This window comes from Anastrepha obliqua, chromosome 1 (genome assembly GCF_027943255.1).
Source record: "Anastrepha obliqua isolate idAnaObli1 chromosome 1, idAnaObli1_1.0, whole genome shotgun sequence".
NCBI lineage: Eukaryota > Metazoa > Arthropoda > Insecta > Diptera > Tephritidae > Anastrepha > Anastrepha obliqua.
The window spans coordinates 93,826,331-93,854,056 of record NC_072892.1 but is presented as its reverse complement, the minus strand read 5'-3'; the positions used below and the strand labels follow the sequence as shown (position 1 = coordinate 93,854,056).

The 27,726-nt window shown below is 36.8% G+C and overlaps 1 protein-coding gene across 1 annotated transcript; it reads right to left on the bottom strand.

Moving 5' to 3' along the window:
- Positions 1-2,562: 2,562 nt before the first annotated feature.
- LOC129252886 (ras-related C3 botulinum toxin substrate 1) lies at positions 2,563-9,612 on the bottom strand. The gene is made up of 5 exons (XM_054891025.1): positions 9,311-9,612; positions 4,904-5,019; positions 4,546-4,778; positions 4,320-4,480; positions 2,563-4,259 (listed from the first exon to the last, which is right to left on the bottom strand). The coding sequence occupies exons 2-5, from the start codon at positions 5,017-5,019 to the stop codon at positions 4,182-4,184; spliced, it is 588 nt and encodes a 195-aa protein (XP_054747000.1). The 5' UTR covers positions 9,311-9,612; the 3' UTR covers positions 2,563-4,181.
- Between the last annotated feature and the right edge of the window lie 18,114 nt (positions 9,613-27,726).

Sequence of the window (27,726 nt, the reverse complement as noted above, 5' to 3'; positions counted from 1 at the left end):
TAAAATTAACTAAAAACAAAAATACATTAAAAAATATTATAAAGTGAAATAAAAAACAAAAACTATACACAAAATATGCTATAAAAAATAAGGCGAAAAGAATAAAATAGAAAACAAAATAAATTAAAATCAAGCAATTAAAAAATATATTCACCACTGCTACTATGGTAAGTTTACCAAAATTTTCTATGCCTTTTTGGCATAGTTAGGGCTCTTATCATTTATAACGCGTATAATTTTGTATGATAAGATAAAGTAAAATATTTAAAAACTATTATAGTACAAGGAGGAGCAAAATTAATCATCCGATTTCGTTTTTGAATAACTTTTTACAAAATAAAAAAAATTATTTTGAGGGATGGAAGTTTTTATTTTGACCTTTACGCACTCTAATGCTTGCCTGTTTGTATAGTGTAGCTGTACAGTTCGCAAGTGTCAAATCTGATTGATGTGCGAAGCCATTTCCAAAAATTATAAGACTTTCGATAGGGTGATTAATATTGCGCCTCTTGTGATGCTAATTTAATAATAATAAACTAAATGCAAATATTTTATAAAATATAAATATATGAAAAATATAAAATATAATATAATATTAGGTAATGTAATATTAATTAAAAAATGCTCAAATCACTAATGTTATAACACTTAAACAAAATGGTATAATTAAAATAAAAAATTAAAAAGCTTCGATTTTTTATCTAAAAACGTAGTAACCAAAAATGTTAACCAAAAATTTACCTTTACCTAAATTACAGCATGTAATGTAGAATAAAGTAATATGAAGAAATACGAGTATAAATAACAAAACAGTGCAATTAGTTTAAAATAAATAAAAGAAAATTCATAAACGTTTTAAACATTAAAAAAAAACTAAATTTTATTTTTTTTTAATTCTATATCAACAAAATGAAACTAAACGTTAAAAAGTTTAAGTTTTTTAAGTTTGCATACATTAATGCAAATGCTGAATAGATTTATGCCATGTTACAAATTTATTAAAACTATTTTCTTTAAACTGTTCTTCTCCACTCTTCATCCGTCTTACACACACACACACATACATATATAGCTCTGGAAAGTGCCCAAGGTGCAACGCGCTACCACAATTACCTCATCCATGTCGCTGCCTGCTGAATGCCTGGTGCTCTCCGTCTCGATGCCGTCTCTGAATTCGGAACAGAAACGCCCTAAAAGTGCTGGACCCAAGAAAAAACAAGGGCAAGTTGTACATCCAAAGCCCTTCCGCCTATACTAGGTACGATTAGATAAAGATGAAATGTCAATACAAAGTATACAGGCGATAAGTGAACAGCACCGTTTTGAGTTCCCATATGCAAACGCATATGCTCCACCATTCAGAAAAGGTTTAAAGGCAACTAATCAAGTGAGATTCAATGCATACATATTGTAAAATATATTCATCGAGCTTTGTGAAATTCATTTGCGCAGACGCAAAGGAGCCTTCAACAATATAATGCCGATGTTTGAAGAACAAGTAAATTTGCCCCACGTGTTGCATACAATTAAAAAAACAAAAAAAAAAAATATTAAAATAAAAAAATTAAATAAAAAAAAATAAAATAAATTAAAAAAAAAAATTAAAAAAAAAAAATAAAAAACAAAACATTAGTAAAAAAATATATATGTATATTCCAAAATATTACTCACTAAATTTGCATACAAAATGTTATTGAATTACAATCATGAGTGTTGAAATAAAAAATAAAAAAATAAGTTTCGCTTTTCTCTAAAACAAAAAATTAGATTAATTTCCATGAAGTGATAAAAATCATTTTTATCTGGTAAGTATGAATGCATGCAGATGCTCTGTTAACCGAACGTTACTCGAACTTAGTACATGAGCATATAAAGAGTAAAGCTTCGAAAAGTTGAACGAAAATTTTGTAAAACCTGCTGATTGTTCCTTAAAATATTTTCAGTTTTGTGAAGCTTACCATACAAAAATGCTCCACAGATACAATATTACAAAGTTATTATTAACATAGAATCTATAATTAAATCTGAACATATCGTTAAGTTTTAAATACTACTTATCAAAAGCCTCTATATAGCGAAGGGAGCCTCTTAATTTTTAATGATAATTTGGACATGCAAAACAAAACAAACAAACTAAACGAGTTTTCTTCAAATATCGTAATCGGGCAGTTTATCTAATGAAGTTTTGAGTGAATTTCAACGCAATTGCTAGAAAATTTCAATTTCAATAAAATTCATTCGGATGTGAATTGCAGAACTTGCGCGAATGTTGAGGTTTTAACAAAATATATAACTAAGTTGGAGGTCTCATAATGGCATCAAGTGCCACTTGAGGAGTGCCACTTCAACCATTTCACCTACCTACCCATAACTAAATTGTGCACATAACGAGGTTACATCAATGTTCGAACGTGCTTCAAAAATGTATTTATTTATGTTTAACTCCTATTGGAGCGTAGGGTGTCTCCATAAATAAAGAAGTAATGAATAACTAAATAATAAATTATTAAATAAATATTTGTGGGCGACATTCTATGCTGTTACAACAACAAAATAGCCAAATTAATCAACTGTCAGCTTTTGTTCATTTCACTTTATTTACTTGAATATATATTCGCTTCGTTTCACAGTAACTCTTCTCGTCCATTTTTTATACGTATCTTATTAAATCTACTTCACTGCCGTCACTTTCTTTATTTTTGATTTTTTTACTATTATTACAATATTATATAAAGTAAATATGTGTTTATTTTTCTCTTTTTCATTATACTCATACAAAATTACAAATAACATTCAAATACATGTTTCAAAATCTTTGAGGTTACAATTTCAAAAATTTGTATTCAAGATGTAAAATATTATATTATAAAGTTGGAGTAGTGAATGAGTGTGCCAATGCAGAAGATAGAGGAGAGATTACATATTTTCTGCTATTTGAGTTAATTTAATTGTATTCGAGTTGCGAATTTTCAATAGATTATTACATTATATCTTCACTTTCTAAATAGTAACTGTTTAGCAATAACGAAATCATAATACGTACATATAATAAATAGAATAAGGACAAATTAAAAAAAGGATTATATTAAAATATACATTTTGCATAAAACAGTCGTTAGTGTTTAGTTGCGGCATACATCTTTAGTACATACATACATATATCTAAACTAAAATAATAATAATTTGAGATTAACAATATAAAATGCATAATTGAGTGTTATAGCTCACTGCTTCGGCGAGAGAGCAGCGATTGTTCATTAGCTGAAATAGTTTTTTTTTTTAACGAAACTAAAATCCTAATCGTTTACTAATAAAGAGGAGATTTGTGCAACATTCTATAGATGTATGTAAAAATATGGGCACATTTAGAAAAGAAAATGAGGCATTAACTAAAGTAGGTCATACAAATTGGTAAGTCACAACACATAGTGACAGTTTCGTTTGTCTAAGCTCAAGTCGGTATCCCTTAAAGTGATCAACCATCTATTTATTTGTTCAATATTTTTTCTTATTCCACATCTTTCAATACTTAGTTCTTTTTTTAGCTTCCGCATTTTTTCTTCCTTATTAATCAATTGACTAGATAAGCTATTTTTCTTTGCCCAGATGCAGTCTATGACAAATACAAACCAGTTGTGTGCGTGTATTTATACACTTAACTGCCTTGGACAATGCTTCTACGGATACACTATGTTTAAATCAAATACTAGCTGCATAATTTAGCTGCTAAAAGTTTACTTAAAGGCAGATAATTTTTGTTTTCCTTTTTAATTATATCTGCTCCAATCGAAAGAGCTGCAATTGTTGAAATTCGATTCAAAAAACGCAGCACACGGATATATGATTAATGGCAAATTGATATTGTCGTCTGGAATCGCTATTTCCATAGTTTTGTAAGGAAGCTAAAAGATTCGTGATTTTGCAGACATTGAAAGAAGGCTAAAAGACTTTTAAAAAACAAACACAATTGCACAATACATTTAACAAGTTGTCGATGCCTTCGAAATTGATAATTGTCGACTTTTTACTTATTTTAGTTTGTTAATAAATATTCGAGCTGTTTTTGCTTAGATGAGTTGACTCCTTGATTGTGTTTGTGTATGTTGCAAAGGTATGTGAGTGATTTACTTTTCTTTTGTTAATTTTGGATGTTTTGGTTCACTATAGAAAGGAGATATTTCTTACATAACTATACACTTTCGTTGACGCCGCTTTTGTGGTTCTGGTCTGAGTACAGCTCTCACTGCTTCTTCAAATACCTAAAAAGAGTACATTGCTTTAGTATAATTAATTTTAAATATTTCATCGCTGGGACATACCTGTTTGAGTCCCCTTTGTGTGAGTGCAGAACATTCCATATACTTGACGGCGCGTATCTTATTCGCCAATTTTTGTCCCTGCTCACGTTTTAACGGTGCCAATCCCTGTTCGGACAGCGCGCTGAGGGTTTCGCGATCATCGCGTAAATCGATTTTTGTACCTAAAGAAAAATTCACATTAGTTTAAAGTCAACGATTTAATCACAATGTACTTTATCCTACTAACCGACTAATATAATCGGTGCATCGGGGCAGTGATGCTTGATTTCTGGATACCATTTCGATGTGACATTTTCAAATGAAGATGGACTGGCCACGCTGAAGCATATAAGAAATACATCAGTTTGTGGATAGGAGAGCGGGCGCAGGCGATCATAGTCTTCTTGACCCGCCGTATCCCATAAGCCAAGCGAAACTTGTATTGTGTCAACAGTCATTGGCGCAGAGTAGTTGTCGAATCTAGAAAACGTAACAAAGAGAAGTTATAAAATAAAACATACAATTATAAAAAATATACATATATACATTCATATGTATGTATGCATTTAAATAGCATGATTTTTGTCTAAAGTTACCGCACTTACACTGTAGGCACATATTCTCCGGGAAAACTGTCTGTGGTATATGATATTAACATACATGTCTTGCCAACGGTGCCATCACCAACGACGACACATTTAATGGGTCTTCCTGTCGACATCTGCAATATGCGCAAGAGGCAAAACGGAAAATACGTTAAATATATGTCTGTAGAAATATATGTATGAATGCAAGTCGCTATGGTCAGTAAACATTGTGTAATCAAATAAATTAAACTTCAGTTACAGTAGCTGGACAATGGGGTTTTTGTTGTTGTTTAAAGCGGTAGAGGAGGTGGTACATTTAATTAAATACAATTCGCCACTTAAGCATATCGCCACTTTATCGCTTGTCTTTTCATAGACTGTCAGAATGCGTGTCGCTAGTGTGTCAGCGTTGGTGGCAATTGAACATGCATACATACATACATACATGTGAGTAAGAATGATAAACATGGTACAATTTTTATACGTGAACAAATTATTTCCAACTTTTTACAAACAACGAGGTATTTCTTGGCAATCAGGAGTGCATATATGTACATATGTATATATCAATCAGCATATGCACGATGGTATATAAAATATCTAGTCTTAAAGAGAAATGTTTGCAAAAATTATACCCTATGATCAAAAGGTACCGGGTATGTTTAATTTAAATGAACCGCGCACGTGGGAACCGGTCCATATTTTTTATTGGTAGGACGGTAAGACACACATCTGTCACTATTTATCCGTTTAGAAGCGTTTGAGAGATGCTGTACGTCGCAAACGGCCGGATATGTGGGCAAACAATTCTTGAATTTTGCATGATGATAACGCGCCAGCGGACCGAGCCCAAATTGTGCTAGATTATTTGACCAAACACCAACTAAATACCATCGTGCAAGTACCGTATTCACCTGTTATGGCCCCGTGCGACTTCTTTTTGTTTCCCAAGTTGAAGTTACCACTTCGTGGAAGGAGATTTCAGTCCATAGAGGAGATCAAAGAGAATGCGACGAAGGAGCTGAAGGCCATCCCTTCGTCGGCCTACCAGGGGTGCATGGAGGACTGGGTTAACTGTTGGGTTAACCATTAACACATACGAGTTGCTTCAGACGGGACATATTTTGAAGGAGATAAAATAAATTTGCCTGCAATTTAACTCTGTTGTGATTTATTTAAACATTCCCGGTACTTTCTGACCATAGGGTAATTGGACCCTTTAGATAGAATATGATTCTTTTATGAATACTGAAGGCAATGCAGTGCAAGAAACAGCTGCTTTTATATTAGCGAAGTTAGATAATGTACCATTTTTAATGCAGAAATAATAAGTAAGTTTCATAATTCTGTTAAAACCAAAAGTTCTACCGAGGATATTGGTAATTGCCGCACCATATACTTTCGTTATAAGTCTTATGGGCCCTCAAGGCCTGAATGTTCACACAGGAGATGTTTGTGTATCTTTTAAATATCGTATAATCAGTTCTTATACAAGATCTATTCTTACAAATCCGTTGCCATTGTACTGCAAACTTAGGTCAATGCTCTCTTGTGTAACCTTCCTCCCAGTTCAAGAAACGGCAACTGAATCTATTCTTTGGAATAATATAAAAAAGCGTTTTTCTATGATTGATATTTAATTTTTACTAATAATGCATTACTCTGAAATATCTTACTGTTTATTCGGCTTCAAAGATTAAGCGTCTGTGTGTTCTTCATAGTCCAACTTGAGGGTGTTAATGCAAGAGCGATATTTTATTGGTATTCACTTCACCTAAATTCGGTTAAGTACTAAAAACGGCTTAAAACTGTAGGCCCAACCTTTTATAAAACAACATCAAGACGCACACCATAAGTAGTAGGAGGAGCTCGGCCAAACACCCAAAAAGGTTGTAAGCGCAAATTATTTTTTGTATTTAAATAAGTAATATATGTATATGTATTGGGTTGGGAAAAAAGAAATGTCGTATTTGTGATCGAAATTTGATGCTTTATTTAACGTACTTAGAATTATCCGATTCAAGTCAAATATGCCCCGTTTTGTTCGCAAACTTGTTGCCATTTAGAAGGCAACTTCATTATCCCCCCTTTATAAAACACCGCTTCCTTATTTGCAAAAACTCAGACAACCAGTTTTCGCAAGACTCTTTTGAGGATAACTTAGTATCACCAAGGGCGTTTTGCATGGACCAGAAGAGATGATAGTCACTTGGTGCCAGGTCCGGACTATATGGTGGGTGCGATAGGACATCCCATCCGAGCTCACCTAGCTTCTGACGGGTCATCAAAGATGTGTGAAGACGAGCGTTGTCATGATGGAACACAACACCATTCCTATTGACTACTTGGCCGACTCGCCGCTTCTCGTCCACGATATTTTTCGCTTGGCGTTGTCGTACGTGATCCAATTTTCATCGCCCGTCACCTTCCGCTTCAAAAATGGGTCAAGTTCGTTCCGTTTTAGCAGAGAATCGCAAGCGTTGATTCGGTTCAAGAGATTTGTTTGCGTCAACACGTGTGTCACCCAAACATCCACCTTTTTTTGGAATCCAATTTTCTGCAAATGGTTCCAAACTGTTTTGTGGTCTACACCTAGTTCCTGACTAATCGAGCGAATGCTCACATGTCGGTCTCTTTGGATAATTTCAACGATTTTATCAGTCTCTACGGCGATTGGCCTACCAGTACGGGGTGCATCTTCGACATCTACTACACCAGAACGAAATCGATCGAACCAACGCTGTGCTGTGCGAATCGTTACAGTATCAGGCCCATAAACTTCACAAATTTTTGCCGCCGCCTTCGTTGCATTTTTACCTCTAAGGTAGCAAAAACGTAAAATATGATAAATTTCTTGCTTGGTGGACTCCATCTTTGACGTCAAAGAGACACTTGTAGTACAGATTGTCGTCTTCAAATCGCCGTTTAATGTGACCCGATGCAATAAGTACAACGCAAGATATGTTTAAATGTCGCGCTCAATTGACAAAATACGACATTACTTTTTCCCCAACCAAATATATATATGAAACGTAACTCAAAGCCCTTGTCTTAGTAAAGGCTGATTACCAAATAGTCTGAAGCCTATGCTTTAACTGTCCCCAAATAAGGTAAGCTATATGTATGTGCATTTAAACACGCTCTACACACTCCTGGAGCTTTCGGATATTTAACATAATCAGTAAGTTCTGAATAATCTATTTAGGTGTTCCATAGGCTTATGCTACATATTTATACTCGAAATTCCCCGAGATCGTTCTAATGTTGCCAGCTAGAAATATGTATATAACGGCAAATCAGTCGAGACGGCTTCATATTGTCAAGCAACTTATATCAAGATATCAGGGATCAGAATAGGAACGCCAAGGTCCGCATACGCTTTTACTTATAAATTTATAAACGAAAATCCCTTAATTCATGTCGTTAAAGGCTGTGCGCAATAGATATTTAAAAATGAATGATTAATAGTGAAATTGCCCCTTGAAAATTGCTTAAACAATGAGAAGAAATGTTTCAGTGGGTATTCGCAAATAAAGCACCTAAAAATTTTAAAGAATAGCACAAACCATGACTTTGATATACACAGAACTGCACCCAATGCAAAAAATTCAATGAACCTCAAAAATGCTATTAAATCTAAGCGATAAAGGAAATAAAAACACACCTACATAAACAACAAATGAGAAAACCATACACTAAAAAAAACTCAACAAATCAAAAGAGTAATAAAAACTGAAGAATAATGGGCATCTGTTTGAGTGAATGGCTACAGACACTATGGGCCACCGGCGACATGATTCGCAAAACTTAAAAGCGGCACATCCACCGAAATAGATACTATGTATTGTAGGGGAGAGGAGTTAAGCGCACCGCCCTGGACGCTAAAGCATAATAGTGCCAGCGACTGTAGTGGCAGCGATAATGTTCTATTTCTGCCCCCGAAACTAGCCGTCATGCGGAGGGGGGAACCTAGATTATTGCCGGCCAAATTTTCTATTTTCGTAACGAACGCAATTAAGTTTAGTATCGGCGTCATAATCATCGCCACTGTCACAACGTAGTACCTATACCAATAGTTATGCCAACAACATCAACCACAGAGAGCGCCACGAAGCTACAGAGGGTAGGTGGCGGAAGCGACAGTGTGGCACCAGCGTTTTCATTCCAGCTTTTCGTAGATGATGTGATTCAAGTGCGCTCGTTGTTGTTTGTTAAAGTCAGGAGTGTTTAAGATTTTTGTTTTACAAAAGTGCAACGCTCTTCTCTCCACTTCACTAGTGATATTTACAATTTTACCATATATGCACATACTCAGACCAACCGACCAGGAGTGGCACACCGCTGCAGCGCGCTGGATGCAGTCACCTTACACATTCACACAAACGATTGCATATAATTCTTTTGTCAGGCATTTTTTCTTATTACCTTACTTCTGCAACACACTCAGCTCCTCCCCAGCACAATCTTTTGTTGTTTTCCTAATCCACTTTTTGCGTGCTGCTGCTACCGCTTATGGTACACTCTTTTCACTTTTCCCTTCCGTTTTGTAACAATACGATTTTCTTGTTGCCTTACTCAATCACTGAAATTATTGGTGCCAGTAAACTTCGTTGCAAATACACTAATTTTTATTTAATTTCACATAGAATATCGTATTAAAATAAATCCTGCTGCAACTTAACGCTTTGCTACTTTTTTTGTTTCTTAAACTGCTTTTGTGCTTTACTTTATCAGTGCTTCGTTTGAACTTTCCATCCGTGTGCACTCATACACGCACATTTACACACACCCTTTTCTTCAGACAGTGCTGCCTAGTTATGGGTATTTGGGAATTTTGCTGAGGGATTCTAGAGAATGTTTTGTGGAAAAATAACTAAATTTCTATTTTCTAGTAACAACAAGGTGTTATTTATTTGCATTTATTATTATTCTTTATTTTTTAGTATTCGCATGATACATTCTACTAACTTCCAAAAAACATTCTCTGTGAGTACTCATAGTTTAAGGTTTGCTTCCGTTTTATTGACTTCTTTTTTATAATTTGCCAGTCGGAATTAAGGGGTCCCGGTGGTATAGATCTCGAAAATGTACGGTATTTTCAGGAATCGTTTTCTTTTTTTTAAATTAAAAACGATATATAATTTTTTTACGCTTTTCATTTAACTTCTTTTACATACAAAAAAAAATACCAGTCTAACGGTTAGACGCGATAGAAGTGAAACCTTCCGTAAAACAAACTGAGAGAGAATGAGACGAAAGCAGCAGATTAGAAAATATTAAAGTGCTTACGATGATCGTTTTCACTATTTTGCACAGTGGATGCATTGTTATGCACAATAGAAACACTAGGTTGCGCATTTCGTAATGTTTTTCGGCCTGCACGAAATTGACGTACAAGTTCTGTTGAAGTCTTTGCGGTTTTTTTAGTTTTATTTTCTTTTTGTTTTTTTTTTCTGTCGATATTCACGACACTTTTCTGCATTATTTTTCGGCATAATTGCGGTAAATATTTAAAAATGAAAATATTTACGAATATAAAAATACGGACGCAATACAGCACACGCGTTTGCTATTATGAGCGTCGTAACGCGTATTTTACACAGACGTACTAGCATACACACAAACATTCGTAGGACGCTTGGTCTAAGCAAGTATTAGGTAGTGTAGTATAGGTATACATAATGCCTTCTCGCTCACCGTGGCTCCGTAATACGCAGGCGCGCACACATACGTATGACGCTTGAACTAAACACCAAAGTAAGTAATAGGCAGTGTAGTATACATACTACAATACTCACTATACTAGCGTGGCTCAACAGTACGCAGCCACATACATATACGTATATTAACATATAACGCTTCGTAGTGTCGCTTTTTCGTTTCATCGAGTCTCAAATCAGTCCCAACGATTCTAAAGAAGTTTTCACTTCAAAAAAAAAAAAAAAATTTATTAATCAGTATGACTGTTGCTATGTCCCGCTACTAGGATAAAAAAAAATTGATAAAATGTCACGATTTTGAATTTGACCCTGTAAGGATCGGGGTTTTCTCAGTTTTTTAATCAAAAAAATACGAAATAATTAAAATAATAATATGATTCTACTACAGGCGATAGCCATTGATGTTGTGAACAACATATTCAACATTCAGACGATTCGGTTGGAATTTTTTCTGTTTTTTTGACACCAGGCCGAAAAAAGTCGTTTCGAAATAAATGAGTTTAAATTATAAGGACAGAAGCGGGCGGACCGGTCTCTACCTTGTTAATGGGCTGTAGAAGCTATAATATTGGGAATTTTCGTATGAAAATTTCACAAAATATTCTTAAGAAACTTTGGAAACACCGAAAAAAAATCGATTTTTTGAAATTGCTAGACCACCGGGTCATCTTAAGAAAATCGGATTACTTTCGTGGTGTGCAATATACTTTATCATTGAAAATTATTAAGGGCTCGAAAATATGTAAAAGCGGCAGGAAATAAAAATCGCCACGGAAGTAAAACATGTAAACCATGAAACACTAAAACCAGATAAATGTATAAATATTATTTTTTTTGCTTAGCGCGGAGTTTTCAAAATGTGTAGAATTTGCAAGTTAGAAGGCGGAATTTTTGAATAGTAGAACTTGGATATTAGAACGCGCGGTGTAGAAAAGGAGCGTTAGAACACAGCACGTATTGTTAAATACACTCATAATCGTTAGATGTGTAGATTTTACATTATTTTTATTTAGTATTTTTCAGTTGGGATAAGAAAATACTGAGATTTCTATCGCAGTATTACAACCTTATTTAGTATAGAAACCCATATTGGAAAATCTGCAAATGCTTTATTCTATATTTCAATTTATAATAAGTAATATGAGGACAAAACGTTTATGGACACACGCTTTTTTCTGTAAAATTAATCCATAATTAATAATATTTAACAAGAATTTATATATTTTTAAAATTATGTTTACAGACCTGTTTTCTTTCCCGGCATCCATTTCATTTAGTTTTTATTTTGATGTTTCTGTTATTGATATATGTTATTTTGATGTTTGTTGTATGTCAAAAAGTATCGTTATTATCTAGGATTATTTTATAATTTCAGATTTTGGGAGAGAAATTTTGTATGGGAAATCGCGCTTTTTAATTACGGATTTTGAGTTAAGCGCGAAAAGGGATGATAGATCATCTACTTATATGTGAACGTATTATAAGAGTGACAACAGAGATAATTTTGAAATAGCCGTCAATAGTTCTTCGCAAGGGGAAAAGGGAGATACCAGTGAAGTTATTAACAACAAATACGTAACAAAGCCATAAAGAGAAGATTCTGATTTTGATATTGCAAAAAATGACTCAAGTGTTGTTATTGATAAAGCGGATTTTGTACAAGCAGAAAATTTATTAATTTTAATTATTTATCAAGAATGTAATCAAGAGATTCAATATAATTACAAAAAACCAATTAAACTTGCAAATATTGGAAACATGTTCGGTATTTTATGAGTAATTTGAAAGACAATGCCCCAAAAACAATTATGCATTATAGTAACTCTTTAGAGGGCAAACATCGAGCTTGCACTTGGTTCCCAACTGGACAAAATAATTGCCACGCGGAAAGTGCTGAGTTGTTTAAGGCAATAACCGAAGGAGTTATCGATGTCGTCCGCAAATTGTCTACCAATGAATTCAACCTAGCATCGCAAAATATTCAAATGGATAGTGTACCAAATGTATTCGGTACAGAACTTTTCACGACTCAAGTCCCGTCGGTCACAATAACGTCAACTTTTATGGATATTAAAGGAAAAAAATTGATTGAAAGTAAATGGAACAAAATTTGAACAAACATTTTTTTTTGTCGGGAAAACTAGCAAGTACACCCCTCAGACATTAATTAAGTCCATTGCACTACACTTGGATTTCCTTTTAATTTTCTTTAAATCTACCCGATCTCCGAAGAAATCTGAGTAAATCTAGTGGTGCTAAGGAGCCAAAGTGGTCGCTTCTTAACACATCAGTGCCAAAGACCTCAAACCTGATTCAAGCGAAGGTAGGGCAGACGCCCAGGCAGTGGTCCGCCGTCTCATCCTCCTCTTCACAAGCTGGGCAGAGTACACTGTCTGAGATGCCTACCTTTTCCATGTGCTTCGCCCACAGAAAGTGGCACGTCATCAGTCCAACCAGCTGTCTGCACTCCCTTCTACTTAATGAGAGGAGGATTTGCGACAGTCGATCAGACATGACAGGTAACATCAGTTTAGTCCATCTGCAGCCTCTCTCAGCCTGCCAAGCTCGCTTGTGGGTTGTAAAGGGTTTTCCAATAACAGGTGTTATTGGTGAATGGATTCCGCTATCGAGAGATGATTAACGATTTTTTATGGCCGGAATTGGATGGTATTGATCTGGACAAGGTTTATTTTCAACAAGACGGCGCTACGTGCCACACAAGCAACAAAACCATTGATCTTTTACGAGAAAAGTTTTCGGACCGTGTTATCTCTCGAAGAGGTGATCACAATTGGGCACCGAGATCTTAACACCTTGTGACTTTTTTCTTTGCGGCCACGTGAAAGAGAAGGTCTACGCCAACAGCCCAGGGTCGATCCAAGACCTCAAAGATGGAACTCGTGGGGACATAGGGCAGCCACTTTGCAATTGCGTTATGGAAAATTTCATGAAAAGGATATTGTCCTGCAAGTCCTCTATTAACGGCATACCTTCCTCTTTATAATAAAATAAACATCCGACCATTTATATGTATTAAGAAATAGATTTTTTTGAATATCAAAATACCACCTCTGTTTGGAAAACCCTATAGTAACCCATTTGCTAACCGTGGCTTTGATGGCTGCAGAAGGGAGTGGCAAAACGGGCTCCGAAGCCAACTTCTTTGACCAAAGCCTATCCTAGCTAAGAAGTCAGAGGTCTCGTTACCCACGATACCCACGTGTCCCGGGACCCATGTTAGCATCAGGCTATTATGTCTACCGACATAGTTCAGCCTGGATTTACAGGACTCGACTAACCCATGAGCGCAGGTTGGCTGTCGCTGCAGACACATCTTACATTCACGCGTTGCGTGTTATAAAGTTTACTGGCATATAGAATATGACATTTCTTTGATTTATCTCTTGATTTGAAGGACATTGGCATTGAAAACCCCAAATCTATATTTGAGTTCTGGGTATGTTCAACCATCCAAAAAATTAAAAACTTCTAATGACGATGAAAGCTGTGACGAGGAAAGCGATAACGAAAATATCGAATATCAATTTAAAAATTCAAGAATATTGTAACGCCTTTCAAATTTTAAAATAAAAATAAAATATAATTAGTTAAATTTTATGGACTAATATCGTAAAATAATCATTTTCAATGATAACGTCGTTTGCGTGTTCGCAAAGACTGTAGATTTTTTGCTCAGATATACAAATTACAAAAATACTAATTGTATCTGTGGACACAGTATTGAAAACTCTTTGCGGAGATATTATGCTGAAGATTTAGAAGCATAAGATGTGTTTAAAAGTTAGCATATAAACAAAGTGTGAGATTCAGCGTACTAGACAGAGCTAGTTTATCGGTCGGGAAAACTCGAGATATTCCGATACATAGAGCCGGCCGCCATGGGAATGGATGCGCCTGCTAATTTAGCCGAAAATTCATATTGCATCGTTGACAGATTCAAAATCTCCCGCCAGTGCTGAAGAAGTGATCCGCAAATTACCTTCGTCGTAATATTTTATAATCTAAATTCCGAACAGAGGTGGATAAAGCAAGGGGTACCAGGGGGTAGTGTTCTTTCACCCTTACTTTTAAACTTCTATATCTCGAAGCTTCCTTAACCACAAGAGGGAATTTCATTTATCTCATTCAATTAGATCGATGACTTATGTTCAAAAGTGAACGATTATTTCTCCAGACTTTCCAGCTTCTTCATTTTGAGGTGTCTCCAACTTTCATACACTAACCCCATAGGGATAATACATATTTGCCGTCTGGGTGAAGGAGATCAAACTACAACTGAAGATCTAGGTCGATGACACACCAATGCCGTCTGTTAGCAGGCCCAAGTTGCGATATTTAAAGAAATTAGCCAGCCGGTTCTAAATTATGCAGCGCCCATATGGTCGTGTGACACTTCTGACACGTAGTGTAAGAAGGTCCAAAACTCTCAAAATACTGCTACCAGCCTCCTGTCTCTTATTGCCTTCTTTAGAGCATCTAAAGTGAGGTTACCAGGCTCCCAGTTAAGGATGCTCAGCAAGTAATTCGCGCGGGAATGCTTTCACAGGAACTACTGCTGCAAGTACTTGTTGTAGGCTGAGCCTTAATGATAATATTCAAGGCTTTACATAACATTCACTGAGCCCTCAAATTATAGATATGCTGTAAACGGCATTCATCGGAAGTCTCTTACCACCTTCTTAAACTCCTGCCCTCCGAATACTGTCATTGTGGCCCAATCACCACCTCTCGTAGACGGACACCTTCAGCTGCCTCGTGAGACCTGCGCCATCTTGGCAGTAGTGCGCTCAGGGCGTAGCAGTAGGTTAAACTTCTAACAATCCAGAATCGACCCCAACATACTTAAATATCTCCGGCATGTGAAGATATTCTGCATGGCACTAACCAACTAATCACTTCTACCTTAAAACCACTCACCTGACACCCTTATCCCTTTGGCCTCACCCTTCAGAAGTACCTCAGAAATTCCTTATCATACTAGTTGAGCTCGGCCAAGTTGAAATTAAATGTTTTCCTTCCCGCCGTCCCAAAGATAGCATCAGGTACTCTGTTAAAAGCGAAAATATCATGACGTGACTATTTTCTCATGTCTTAAGGCACCAGTAACCAAAAACAAACATTTTTTGTAAGTAATCAGGAGATTATCCTTGTTTTTTAAAAATGTTTTGCTGAAATTCAAATTACGAATGAATGATCTTGTACTACTGCTATATAAATATATAACGGGGTTCCAGCATAATATTTTTTATTTATCTTTGTATCGATGTAAGTATGTACCTATCAAAGGTAACATTTTGTTCCTATACTTTTCTAAGCCTTTTAATCATGGACTTCAACTAAGAACTGCATATTTTTAAATTAGGGAGCTTATTCACAATATCTTCATGATAGAATTACGCGTTAGGAGCTACGATTTACAGGAGTGTGTGAAGAAGTTATTAAGTATTGATGAAGATAGTGAAATCTGTGTTCTTTGTCAGCTGATGTAAATATAATGAATTCATCTTTTACAGCTTGAGGGATATCAAGGATACCTTGATTTATGACTTTTATTAATTTTTTGCCGTTTTAGTAAATGAGCGGGTCTCATCTGACTATTACTTGTATTCTTTCATTAGAAGCTTTTTCACGTAGCAGAAGATATTACCTTTGTAGAACACGCAGATATAACCTTCAGCAGTATGTCCCTACTGTGCCAAACTGTTTAGCAAATATCCTAATTTATGAACTGGTACTTGATGGAAGAAGTCATACTAGGTCGAGAGTGACTGGGATTGTACCAGTTGCAAAATCACCAATTAGGTTATAGTGGCACCACGAAGACTACCTTCTTTTTAACTGCGACGAAGGCATATACCGGTTCCTGCCGAATGGGATGATATACCAAGTATACAAATTGCCTTCTAAACGGTTCTTAAATCCATTTATTGTGTGAAAATTTAAATTGAATTATGAATATTTAGGAATTATTATGAATTACGAATATTGACAGCTTCTTCACTATTCAACATGCCGCTATTATTGCTATTGGTAGATACAATTATATATTCGTATGATAATTTTGAAATATTTCTAATTTATGTAAACATTTTATCCATATTTTACTGTTAACGAGTACTTAACTTATATTTGGAACTATGCTTCGTAATTTCGCCAGTCTCTTTCATTTAACACCGTTTTTTTTGCTCTGCGTGAAGTGTCTGCCAAACTTACTTCCTAGCGTAACTTTTTCCCATAAACCCGTACTTATATATGTATGTAAATACATATGGTGCAGCTCCCGAAAATAACCCTGATTCCGAACATATGTCCACACTTAGGCTAAATTGTGATTGATGGACACACACCGGTTGGTAACAGTGTGGCCTATCCACATCCACTAGCCATTGCTGGCCGACGAAGGGTGAACGATTTCATTATTGGCGTTGATGTGATTTGGACAAATTACAACAGTTCACTTGGTGATACAACGATGTTTAGCGGTAGAAAGAAGATACAAATGTGGGTAGTAGTGGCTATTAAATTGTTACTTATTTTTTACGGTCAATTGTCACAGAGCTGTAAATTATATGAGTATGCATGAAGATGTGTACTAAGCAAAGGGATGTATGTTGTGAGAGGTTTTATGTTTTTACAGGGTGATCATTTAACGTTTGTAATTTTAATTATTGAGGTTTTTAACTTTGTCAGCTAAATTAATATCCATGTTGAGTCAGAAATTTAGTTAACGGTAAAACATGAATGAGGCTGGGAAATGACATATTGGAAGCTTGCATACCATATGTGATTCCAAAGTAGAAGATGAAAATAAACAAAAGGCGCTATTACAGTCAATGTCGGGCATTAACGTTCCATATATGGTAAACCAGTTATTTGATTTCCCAAATTAAAGAGGATGACATAGACGACATTTGATTTAAACAAAGTCATCTAGTAATTTTTGGTGGTAAAACAATTATTTTTTGACTATTGGACTTTAAAAATCCGATGATGCAGTTTTAAAGATGAGTGTCTGTATAAGTAATACCCAAACTTTCTCTCATCTAAAAAAATACAGTTTTTCAAAAAAATGTTTTGATATACTAAAATATTCAAGTCATAAACGCTTTTTTAACTAAAATCATCGCTTCCGTTTGAACTTGGAGAGCCTTTCAAAAGTATTTCATTAACTTACATAGTTATTAGTACTTCGTAACAGTAAACTTTTTGAATCCACCTTACTTACTTACTTAGGTGGCCATAACAACCCGTTACCGAGTTACGGCCAACCTCACTAGCTCTCTCCAGGCGCCTCTGCTCCGCGCGCGCCTTCTCCAATTCTGTATACCAAGCGAGCATAGGGTTTCCTCCACTTGGTCTTTCCACCGGAGCAATGGTCTTCCTCTTCGTCGGCTCCCTTGGACTTCGCCCTCAAACACCTTCCTTGCTGGAGCTTCTTCATCCATACGCACGACATGCCCTAGCCAACGCAGGCGTTGGATGGCGATGCGTTGAACTACGTCAATGTCGGCGTAGAGCTCATACAGCTCGTGGTTCATTCTTGAACGGTAGTCTTCGCCAACGCGCACAGGACCGAAGATCTTACGAAGAACTTTTCTCTCGAACACCCCAAGAGCGGCTGCATCGCTTTGTGACACTACCCATGCCTCTGCGCCATAAAGCAACACGGGTATGATGAGCGTCTTGTAAAGTGTTAGTTTGGTCATGCGAGAGAGGGCTCGACTACTCAATTGCTTACTTAGCCCATAGTAACACCTATTAGCAAGAGTGATTCTCCGTTTGATCTCCAGGCTGATATCGTTGTTGCTGTTAACGGCGGTGCCAAGATAAACAAACTCTGGCACAACTTCGAAAGTATAGTTGTCCGCAATGACGTGCGTTCCTACACGCCGTGTGTTCCGCGTTGTAGACAACATATACTTCGTTTTACCCTCGTTCACTGCCAGACCCACTCGTGATGATTCCTTCTCGATAGCAGAAAACGCAGCCTTGACATCTCGCTTACAGCGGCCGATAATGTCAATGTCATCGGCGTACGCAAGGAGCTGGACACATTTGTAAAAAATAGTGCCATTACGATGCACACCTGCTTTTCGGAGCACCCCTTCCATCACGAAGTTGAAGAGGTTGCATGACAGTGGATCGCCTTGTCTGAAACCTCGAACGGTACTGAATGGCTCGGAGAGGTTATTTCCTACCTTGACGGAGCTGGTTGTGTTGCTCAACGTCATTCTGCAAAGCCGTATGAGCTTCGCTGGTATACCGAACTCAGACATGGTGGCGTACAGGCAATCCCTTATCGGGCTATCGAACGCAGCTTTATAGTCGACAAAGAGATGATGGGTGTCGACTTGCTTTTCATGGGTCTTTTCCAGGATTTGGCGTAATGTGAAAATCTGGATTTTCACATTTTGAATCCACCAAAGCAAGAAAAATCAAAAATACGAAAACAAAACAAAGGAACATTTATAATATAATAAGTCGTGCAAACAGTTTAAATATACTCGAGCCAAAATCTACAAGTGGAAGACCACGGAAAACATTTGATCACGCCGAACGTATTTTGCTTAGAAAAGCAGATTTCGGCAAGAAATTTTGATAATGGGCTAAGAGATGAGTGTGGGGTCGAAATTTCTCATGCAACAGTCCGCTAAGTTTAAAAAACCACAATTATAATTTACGTGTTTCTCGAAATAAGATTTTGCTCTCTGGACAGCATATAAAGGGTTTTCCAATAAGAGGTGTTATTTTGATATTCAAAGAAAAATGCTATTTTTTAATATAAATGATCGGATGATTATTTCATTATAAAGAGGAAGGTACGCCGTTAATAGTGGAAAATAACATCAGGCAAATGACCACCACGACCACGCTTACAGGACAACATCATTTTCATGAGTGATTTAAGTTAAATAAAAATAAACGAAAATGGATAAAAAGTAAGTAATTTTGTTGGAAAATGGTTTCATTTGTATATTGCTTACATCTGAATTTCAGATCGAAAGTTATAAACAACAAAAGGCAACTTGGAATATTGGTGCAGTCAACGCAGGAAAACGAAGATATTGCAAAGGGAATTTGCGGAAAAATTTCTTCAAAACCTAGATCGGAAGTCAGGACTAACTATACGGCGGATGACCCATTAATTCGATGTTTTGGGTTCTCAAAAATGTAGTTGTTTGAGCCGATGTGTATGAGCTCGCATTGTCCTGGTGAAATGTGATCCGTCTTTGGCGATTGGTTTTCCTAATTTCTTGGAAGACAACTGGCAAACAAATGGTTGTGTACCACTCAGAATTTACTGTTCTGCGTTGTTCTAGTGGTACGGTTGCGACATGTCCAGTTTTTCCGAAAAAACAGGCGGTACCATTTGCTTGGAAGTGCTTCGTGCGCGAACAACTTTTGTTGGATTTGGCTCATCTTGAAACACCCATACAGTCGACTGCTGTTTACTTTCGGGCTCATACGCGTAAATCCATGATCCATCACCTGTCACGATGTCATAGACGTGTTTCGAAGCCCCGCGATCGTATTTTTTGCGCATTTCCTTCGACCAATCGACACGAGCCTTTTTTTGAGCGATTGACAAATTGTTTGGGATCCAACGCGAACAAATTTTTTTGACAGTTAAATGTTTATGTAATATTGAATGTATGCTGGTCCCACTAATGCCTAAGATTGTCTCAATCTCACGATAGGTCACATGACGATCTTGCAATATCAGTTCGCGCACAGCATCAATGGTTTTCGGAACAACAACAGATTTTGGACGACCTTCACGAAATTCGTCTTGGAGTGAACTACGACCACGATTGAATTCACATACCATACGATGGAGCTTCATCGCCAAAAAATGAATTAAGTTCATCCATGCAATGTTGCTGAGTTAATCCACGTCGAAAGTTGTAAAAAATAATCGCACGAAAATGTTCACGATTTAATTCCATTTTTGGACCGAGATGAATCTTTTAAGTTACTGTAAACAACACAAATAGCGCTGGTATTTCAAAACGTTCTGAGTACGTAAAAGCCAAAAAATGTCAAACTTTGCGATACAGCTGTCAGTTGCCAGATTGCAACACCAGGGTTGCCAAGTCCCGACATATAAAAGGCATCCCTCGTAGTCTCTGCTTTATTAAGATACACTTTTTCTTTTAAATATCCCCATAAAAAGAAGTCGGGCGCGTCAAATCTGGCGAACAGGGTGGCCAAGGGAAATCTGAATTTTTGGAAATCAGACGTTCGCCAAAAATTTCACGCTGCAGGTCCATAGTTTGCCTAGCAGTATGCGCAGTTGCTCCATCTTGTTGAAACCACAAATTAGGATACTGCTCCGCCATTGGCCGCAAAAAGTTTTCAATCAATGTTCTGTAAGAAGCTTCTGAAATCGATTCCGGCGTTTCATCCTCATTTTCGAAGAAATATGGACCGATAAGTCTAGTGGTCATAACACCGCACCAAACAGTACATTTAGATGGGTGCAACTGATGTTGATGTGTTGCCCTTGGATTTTCAGAGCCCCACAATCTAAAGTTTTGTTTGTTGACACAACCATTTAAATGGAAATGCGCTTCATCAGATATTTACACTGCGTTAAAACAATTGATCGTTGACAAGAATAGAAAAACCCGATAATTTTAATGTTGTGTTGTACTGTAGGGTTCCATAATAAATTTCCAACAATTCAATTATAACCTACAAAAAGAGAAAAATAAATATGTCCAAAAATAAAAAAAGTTATTTGTGCTTAACATTAGTAGGTCTTATATGGTCCACCCTGTATTAAAATATGTTGCATATTATGAGGCTTAAACCTTTTATTGAAGATGACAATTTATAAACAATTGATTCACCGCCAGGTTTTCCATAAAATGCAATAAAACTTCAATAAGTAGTGATATTTTGAATTACCTGCTTGCATTATCTGATTCTTTAATAAGTAGCAACAGGCAGGAACCTCGATCCCTTGCGTACTGTCATCGAAAATCGAATAATTAGCCGAAACAGTGAAGTCCATTGACCACCTAGAGACCGCAATTTAACTCTATCAGATTAATTTTTGTGAGGCCCCTTGGCTGCCAAAGACTACGGATGAATGCTGCGTCAACCATCCAAAAGTTGGTAAAGAGTTTAAAACGAAATAAGAGCTATTGGTAAGCCAAGTGCCAAAGCTCTCGCAAATATATTGAACAATTTGGTTGACAGAATGGGCTACCACAAAGCAAGTCGTAGAAGTTATTTAAATCAAGCTATGTTCCACGTTCAAATGTTCTTCATTTAGAACTTTCAACCGCTGGATGGACCACCTTTTATATGCACATAGTGGATACATATGCCAGTATGGAGGATTTAAACAAGGTTTTAGGCACGCCATGGCCCATGAATTTTCTTCTTAAAAATATTTGCATATTTATACGTAGAATAACTCTCTTCAATGTGTGTGTGTGCGCATAATATTATAATATGTTTATTTGCATCTTACTCCTCTGTGACTATTTCACGAATGCCTTTAAATGAGTGAGAACTTTTGTTTTTTCTCTACTAAACCACTTTTCCAACATTATCGTTTGACCGCAAAAACTAATTAAAAATGCTTCAAATGCAAAGATTTCCTTCCTTGCAAATTTTTTAGCTTTTTTGCTTCAAATGTTTTCACCATCTATATAAGTACGTTTGTATATACATATACATACATAATAAGTGTATACGCAAATATTATAGAATTATAGAATACAATAGACAAATAACAAAACAGAAAAAGTAAACTTGACAGAACTGAATAGAAAATGGGTCATGTTGGGCGCCCATCATCTCCTTCAGTTTTAACCCATATTAGGCCGCTGGATGATTTTTCGACCATCAACATGACCATCTTTGGAATTATAAAGGGTTTTTCAATTGGCGCGGGTCGATTTTGGCGCCCTGTGGCAGCCATTTTGTTTTGGTGACATCTGCCAAATCTTTTGTTTATTATTCAGTTGTTTATGCCAAATCATCATGGCAAGTTACACGATTGAATATCAAAATGAGTATTCATTAACGCAAACGTTGCGCGCATTGCGCCCATTTTTCGGTAGACGTGGTGGCCCTTCCAATTTCTTATGGCTCATATTAAACCATATGGACCTAGACGACATGTGGTTCCAGCAGGACGGCGCTACGTGCCACACAGCAAACGCCATTTTATTCCATTTCAACATCTACCCGCCCTTATTGGAAAACCCTTTATATATGTATATTTACATATATCTATACTTACATATATAATATATTTGACGCTTACATCCTTTAATGGGTGTTTGATGAAGAAAAGCCTTCCTTTTCTGCCGCTGGAGCAGTTGTTCACAGGCGAAAAAACGACGTCCAACATCTCTTGGTTTTAACTCATAAGGAACCCAAATCCTTTGTTTCTGAATCCTTTCCGAAGCATGTAATCGCTTGGAAATGGATTGACGGCTAACTCCTACTACTGAAGCAAGCTCTTCTTGCGTTTGACACGGATCCTCATGGAGCAATGCCTCCAATTCAGCGTCTTCGAAGGTTTTTGGCCTTCCTTTCCGCGGACGGTCGCCAACATTAACCCTCCGATGTTCGGTGCCTTATGATGCGGTAAGTGCATCATAAGGGTCTGCCCAGACCCATACAAATAATGTAAGAAATACGGTTTTAAAAATAATTTTATTTATTTATTTGAACGGATTAGTATTAATTACGAAGAGTAATTGGGTTTACAACTATATAGTTGCATGGAATGTTTATTAAGACATATGGGACGATTACATTTGCTGCAGTTATAACGAGTTTTACGGCGCTTTTTCGAAGAAGAAGCAGCACAATGGTAGCACGATGACCATGTTGAAGCAACTTGAGCATGTTGCTGTGCTGCATCTGATGTCGATGGACAAGATTCCGGTACCTAAAAGTAGCGAAATAATTTATTTTAAATTAGTAAATATGAATACATGCATACACATATCTTTATACGCGGAGATATATGTAGGTGTGTATATAATTCATACTCACCTTGATATTGAAAAGATTCATTGCTTGTCTTATATGAGCAAACCTCCATACTAATGGGTTAGTCGCCCGTTTCGTCATATGTGGGATAACTAGCTGCCGTGCCAATTCAATGATAAATGAGCGCCTCTTATCACTCTGCTTTGCCGGATTCAGCTCGTCATAGAGGATGAATCAGGCCAAACCGGCAATATAAGCATATTATAAAACATTGCCAGTGGCCAACGGTTTGCCGAGCGTTTGCACGAATAGCCAGTCAACATTTGATCCATTGTATCTACCCCCGCTTTAAATTTATTGTAGTCCAAAATTTGATCTGGCTTAAATCCTTTCAATGGATCGGTGCTTTGACGGTAATGGGCAGTGGATAACATAATTGCTGGCTTTTTCGGCTATACGAGCACAGAGCGATATTATTATTGTGATAACAAAATAAAGTGCTTTTAACATCACACTTCGGGTTAAGCAATTCATGCGGAATGAAGGTCTTATTTTTTCTTATGGTACCGACGAAAAGTTGTATGTTGAAAAAAAATTGTCAGCATAAACAGTCCTACCGCTCTTCATATAATTTTCCATCAATTTCATGACGACCCGTTCACCTTGATTCGTTTCTCGCTGGCCACCTGGTGGTTTTCCGGTATAAATTATACCTTTCAAAGGGTAGTTTGAAGCAGAGTCACAAATTCACCACACTTTCATGCCATATTTTGCCGGCTTACTCGGAATGTATTCGGTGAATCGAGTGCGCCCACGATATGGAAATAACTGTTCATCGACGGTTACATGACAATCCGGAGTGTATGCTTTCTCTAAATTGGCCATCAGCATGAGCCAGACATCGTCCAGGGCAGCAGATTTGCTTTGCTTCAACCTCTCAGCACGAGTACCACTGTTAACGAAACGGATGAAAGTACAATAGTTAAGCTCTTGGACTGATTCAATGACATAGTGGCCTGATAAATTGGCATATTGTAACTGGCCCACAATTCTTTCGCTGGCTGAGAATTCGAGTAGAATACACCAGCAATAAGTAGCATCCCAAAAAAAGCATTTCGTCTTCGTTAGTCATTACCCAAGAACGCTGTTTATTACTGGGATGCTTTTCATTCCATAGACGAAACGGCTTTTCGGTAGGTTTCCCGCACAATGATACTTACGATTTCAGGAGATAGCAATAGCTTGAAAAGAGCTTTATGACTCGGTGACGCTCCTCGTAGTGACCCTTTGCGAGTAAAAGTCGTAACATTGTGACAACGAGGCCTTCCAGGTGGTGGAGGATTTGAATTCCACATCTCACCATCTTTCGACCTGTATATAAGGCCCTAGGTAATAGATGTGCTGCATGATTCCATTGTGGTTAAAGCCTGAAGGGCGATAGCTTCTCTATACAAATTCTCAATATCATCATGGTTTTCATCCAGAACAGCCTCTAACTCGATTTCCTGTTCTATATCTGATGCTTCACCGAAGTCATCTTCATCTGGAAAATATTCATCATCTTCTACGTCGCCACTTGTTTCAAATGGATCGGACTCCTGTCCCATAATTTCTTCAATTTGTGCCTGAAGTCGCTGACGTTCTTCCGGACTCACATTTGCTGCACATTTTATTTAAAAATAACACTTCCCACTAATTAAAAAACACGTATTCACTTTAATTTTCAAATGTCAACTAAAAAATTATCTATGCCGCTGCCTCCGCTAACAGTTTAGTTGTTTACACCAAACGGGTAACCAAATTACATGAGAAGCTTATATGGGTCTGCACAGACCCATGTGAGCTTAATTAACGAAATTAGTTTCAAATTATTATTTTTACAACAAATATAACAAAAATCTTAATTTTGCTACTTCATTGTGTTTAGCACACTACATTTTAGGAAGTCATGGACTAAGAAGCCTCAGATATTAAAAATAAAAGATCTACATACATTTAAAGACCGAATGGGTCTGGCCAGACCCATATGAACATCGGAGGGTTAAAATCACCCTTTTTGAAGTGACGGAACTAATCTCGGCAGTGACGGAACTAATAAAGCAGCATCTCCATAAACTTTTTGTAGCTCTCGATGCGTTTCAGCCGCCGTTTTTTTTTCGAATGAAAGAGGAAAATCAACACTTCCCGCAAATGACGATTATTCGGCACAAAATCAGACATTTTCACAAAACCGAAAATATATTATACCAAAACAAAATCACTAAGAGTATTCTAAAACTTAAACGCGCCTACTTTCTGGTGATCGGAAAATCGACGACTGGCCAAAAACCGTCAAGTAGGATACAATTTATGATTTACGATTTTTTTTATTTCTGGGTAAAAGACGAATGGGTTTATTTATGGAGCATGTAAAGAGTTTAGCTTTTGTACTTTCGATTTAACTAATTTTGGTAACTCCGGTCCTTTTGAGGCGTTTTTTTAGCACAAACACGTAAAAGGAGGAACTCGTCCAACCATCACACAAAGGATGTAGGCTACAATTGGGGTCATACCGTATCACATATTGATCATTATTGGTCTTTTCGATCTGACATGGGAATTCTAAGAGAGCAACAAGTGATATGTAAGTCGTATCTATTTAATACTATTAAGCGTTTTCACATATTACTGATAATAAAATGGTGTTATTGCAGCAGATTTGCCAAAGCTCGAATGGTTATTGATGCTCTCAATAAAAAAAATATAAACACCATTCGGAGTTTTCAGCCATATCATTTCCGTAAATGAGTAGATGATCCCATACTTAGTAGTGGTGAAAGTGGATATTTATTTTCTTGGGATTGGCTCACAAACAGTTTAAGGATTGTTCTGACAATTTGTTTTTTTTTTTTTCTTATTTCCTTATGAGCCTTTTGTACGAGGGTCGATTATTTTAAACATTTTCCGTTACTTAATGAGAGTACAATGGAACGATAATACTATTGTCAACATAATTGCTAATAACTCCACAGGCAAAAGGTATCGCAAGCAAAATAAAACTATGACCATTCAGTTAATCATCACGATATGGCTGGCCCACATCTGTATGAAAATGCTGGGGAAAACTATCGAATATGTACCACTTCAGAAAATTAAAAATGCAAGTTTATTCATTAAACGTGATTTTATCGCTGCAAAGCATCTGGCATAAATGCTTTTCTTCCAGTTCTCGAAACATTTCTAGAAGTATATTTTCTGTATAGCCATCAGGGCCGTCTTTAATTTTTTCATTACTTCCTTTCGGCGGTTAAAACGCGTTCCCCGTAGTGGTCTCTTAACTCGATTAAACAGAAAAAATCGCAGGCAGCCATACCAGGTGAATTCAATGGCTGTTGGATGGTATTCGTTTCGTTCTTGGTAAAAAATTCACGGATAGTGATGGTACTCTGCGACGTTGTGTTATCACGGTGCAAAATCCACGAGTTGTTTTCTTTCAAATCCTTTCTTTTTTGGCGGATGCTTCCCGTAAACGTTTCACAACGCCTGAGTAATAATTCTTATTAACTGTTTGACCTTCTGATAAAAATTCGTGGTGTACAATACCGTTGTAATCCATAAAAATCGAGAGCATACCTTTCTTTTTGACTAAAAGCGACATGGTTTCTTGGTCTTGGTTTATTCGGAGTTCTCCACTTACTCGCCTGAAGTCTAGATTGCGTTTCGCACTCATAAACTAACGTCTCGTCTCCAGTAATTATGCGTTTGATGAATATCAGCTTTGGAAATCATGCCTTTGGCGATATCAACGCGGTTAAGTCCTTTGGAACCAACTTTGCTGCAACACGTCCAAAACCCAAATCACTCATGAGCAACGTTCAAGTCCCCTGCCAGCTCTTTAATAGTTAGTTTGTGTTGATTAGTCAACTTTTCTTTTACTACTTTATTGATGTTTTCATAAGTTTTCGATGTCGACGGCCTGCCACTTCGTCATCCTTCGTCACTCTAGATGAGCTCCCCATCTCTTCTTAAGCATTCAGGCCACGCGTAAACGATTGTTTTCTTTAGAATATCATTACCGAAACAGTTGCTCAACATTTCTAATGTTTTCGCACCATTGAATCCATTTTTAATGCAAAATTTAATATAAACTCGTTGTTGCAA

Coding starts and splice junctions, on each gene's coding strand:
- LOC129252886 (XM_054891025.1), bottom strand. CDS start 5,019: ATGTCGACAGGAAGACCCATTAAATGTGTCGTCGTTGGTGATGGCACC. Junction 4,779..4,903: donor GGAGAATATGTGCCTACAGT/GTAAGTGCGGTA, acceptor TACGTTTTCTAG/ATTCGACAACTACTCTGCGC. Junction 4,260..4,319: donor CACAAAGGGGACTCAAACAG/GTATGTCCCAGC, acceptor TACTCTTTTTAG/GTATTTGAAGAAGCAGTGAG.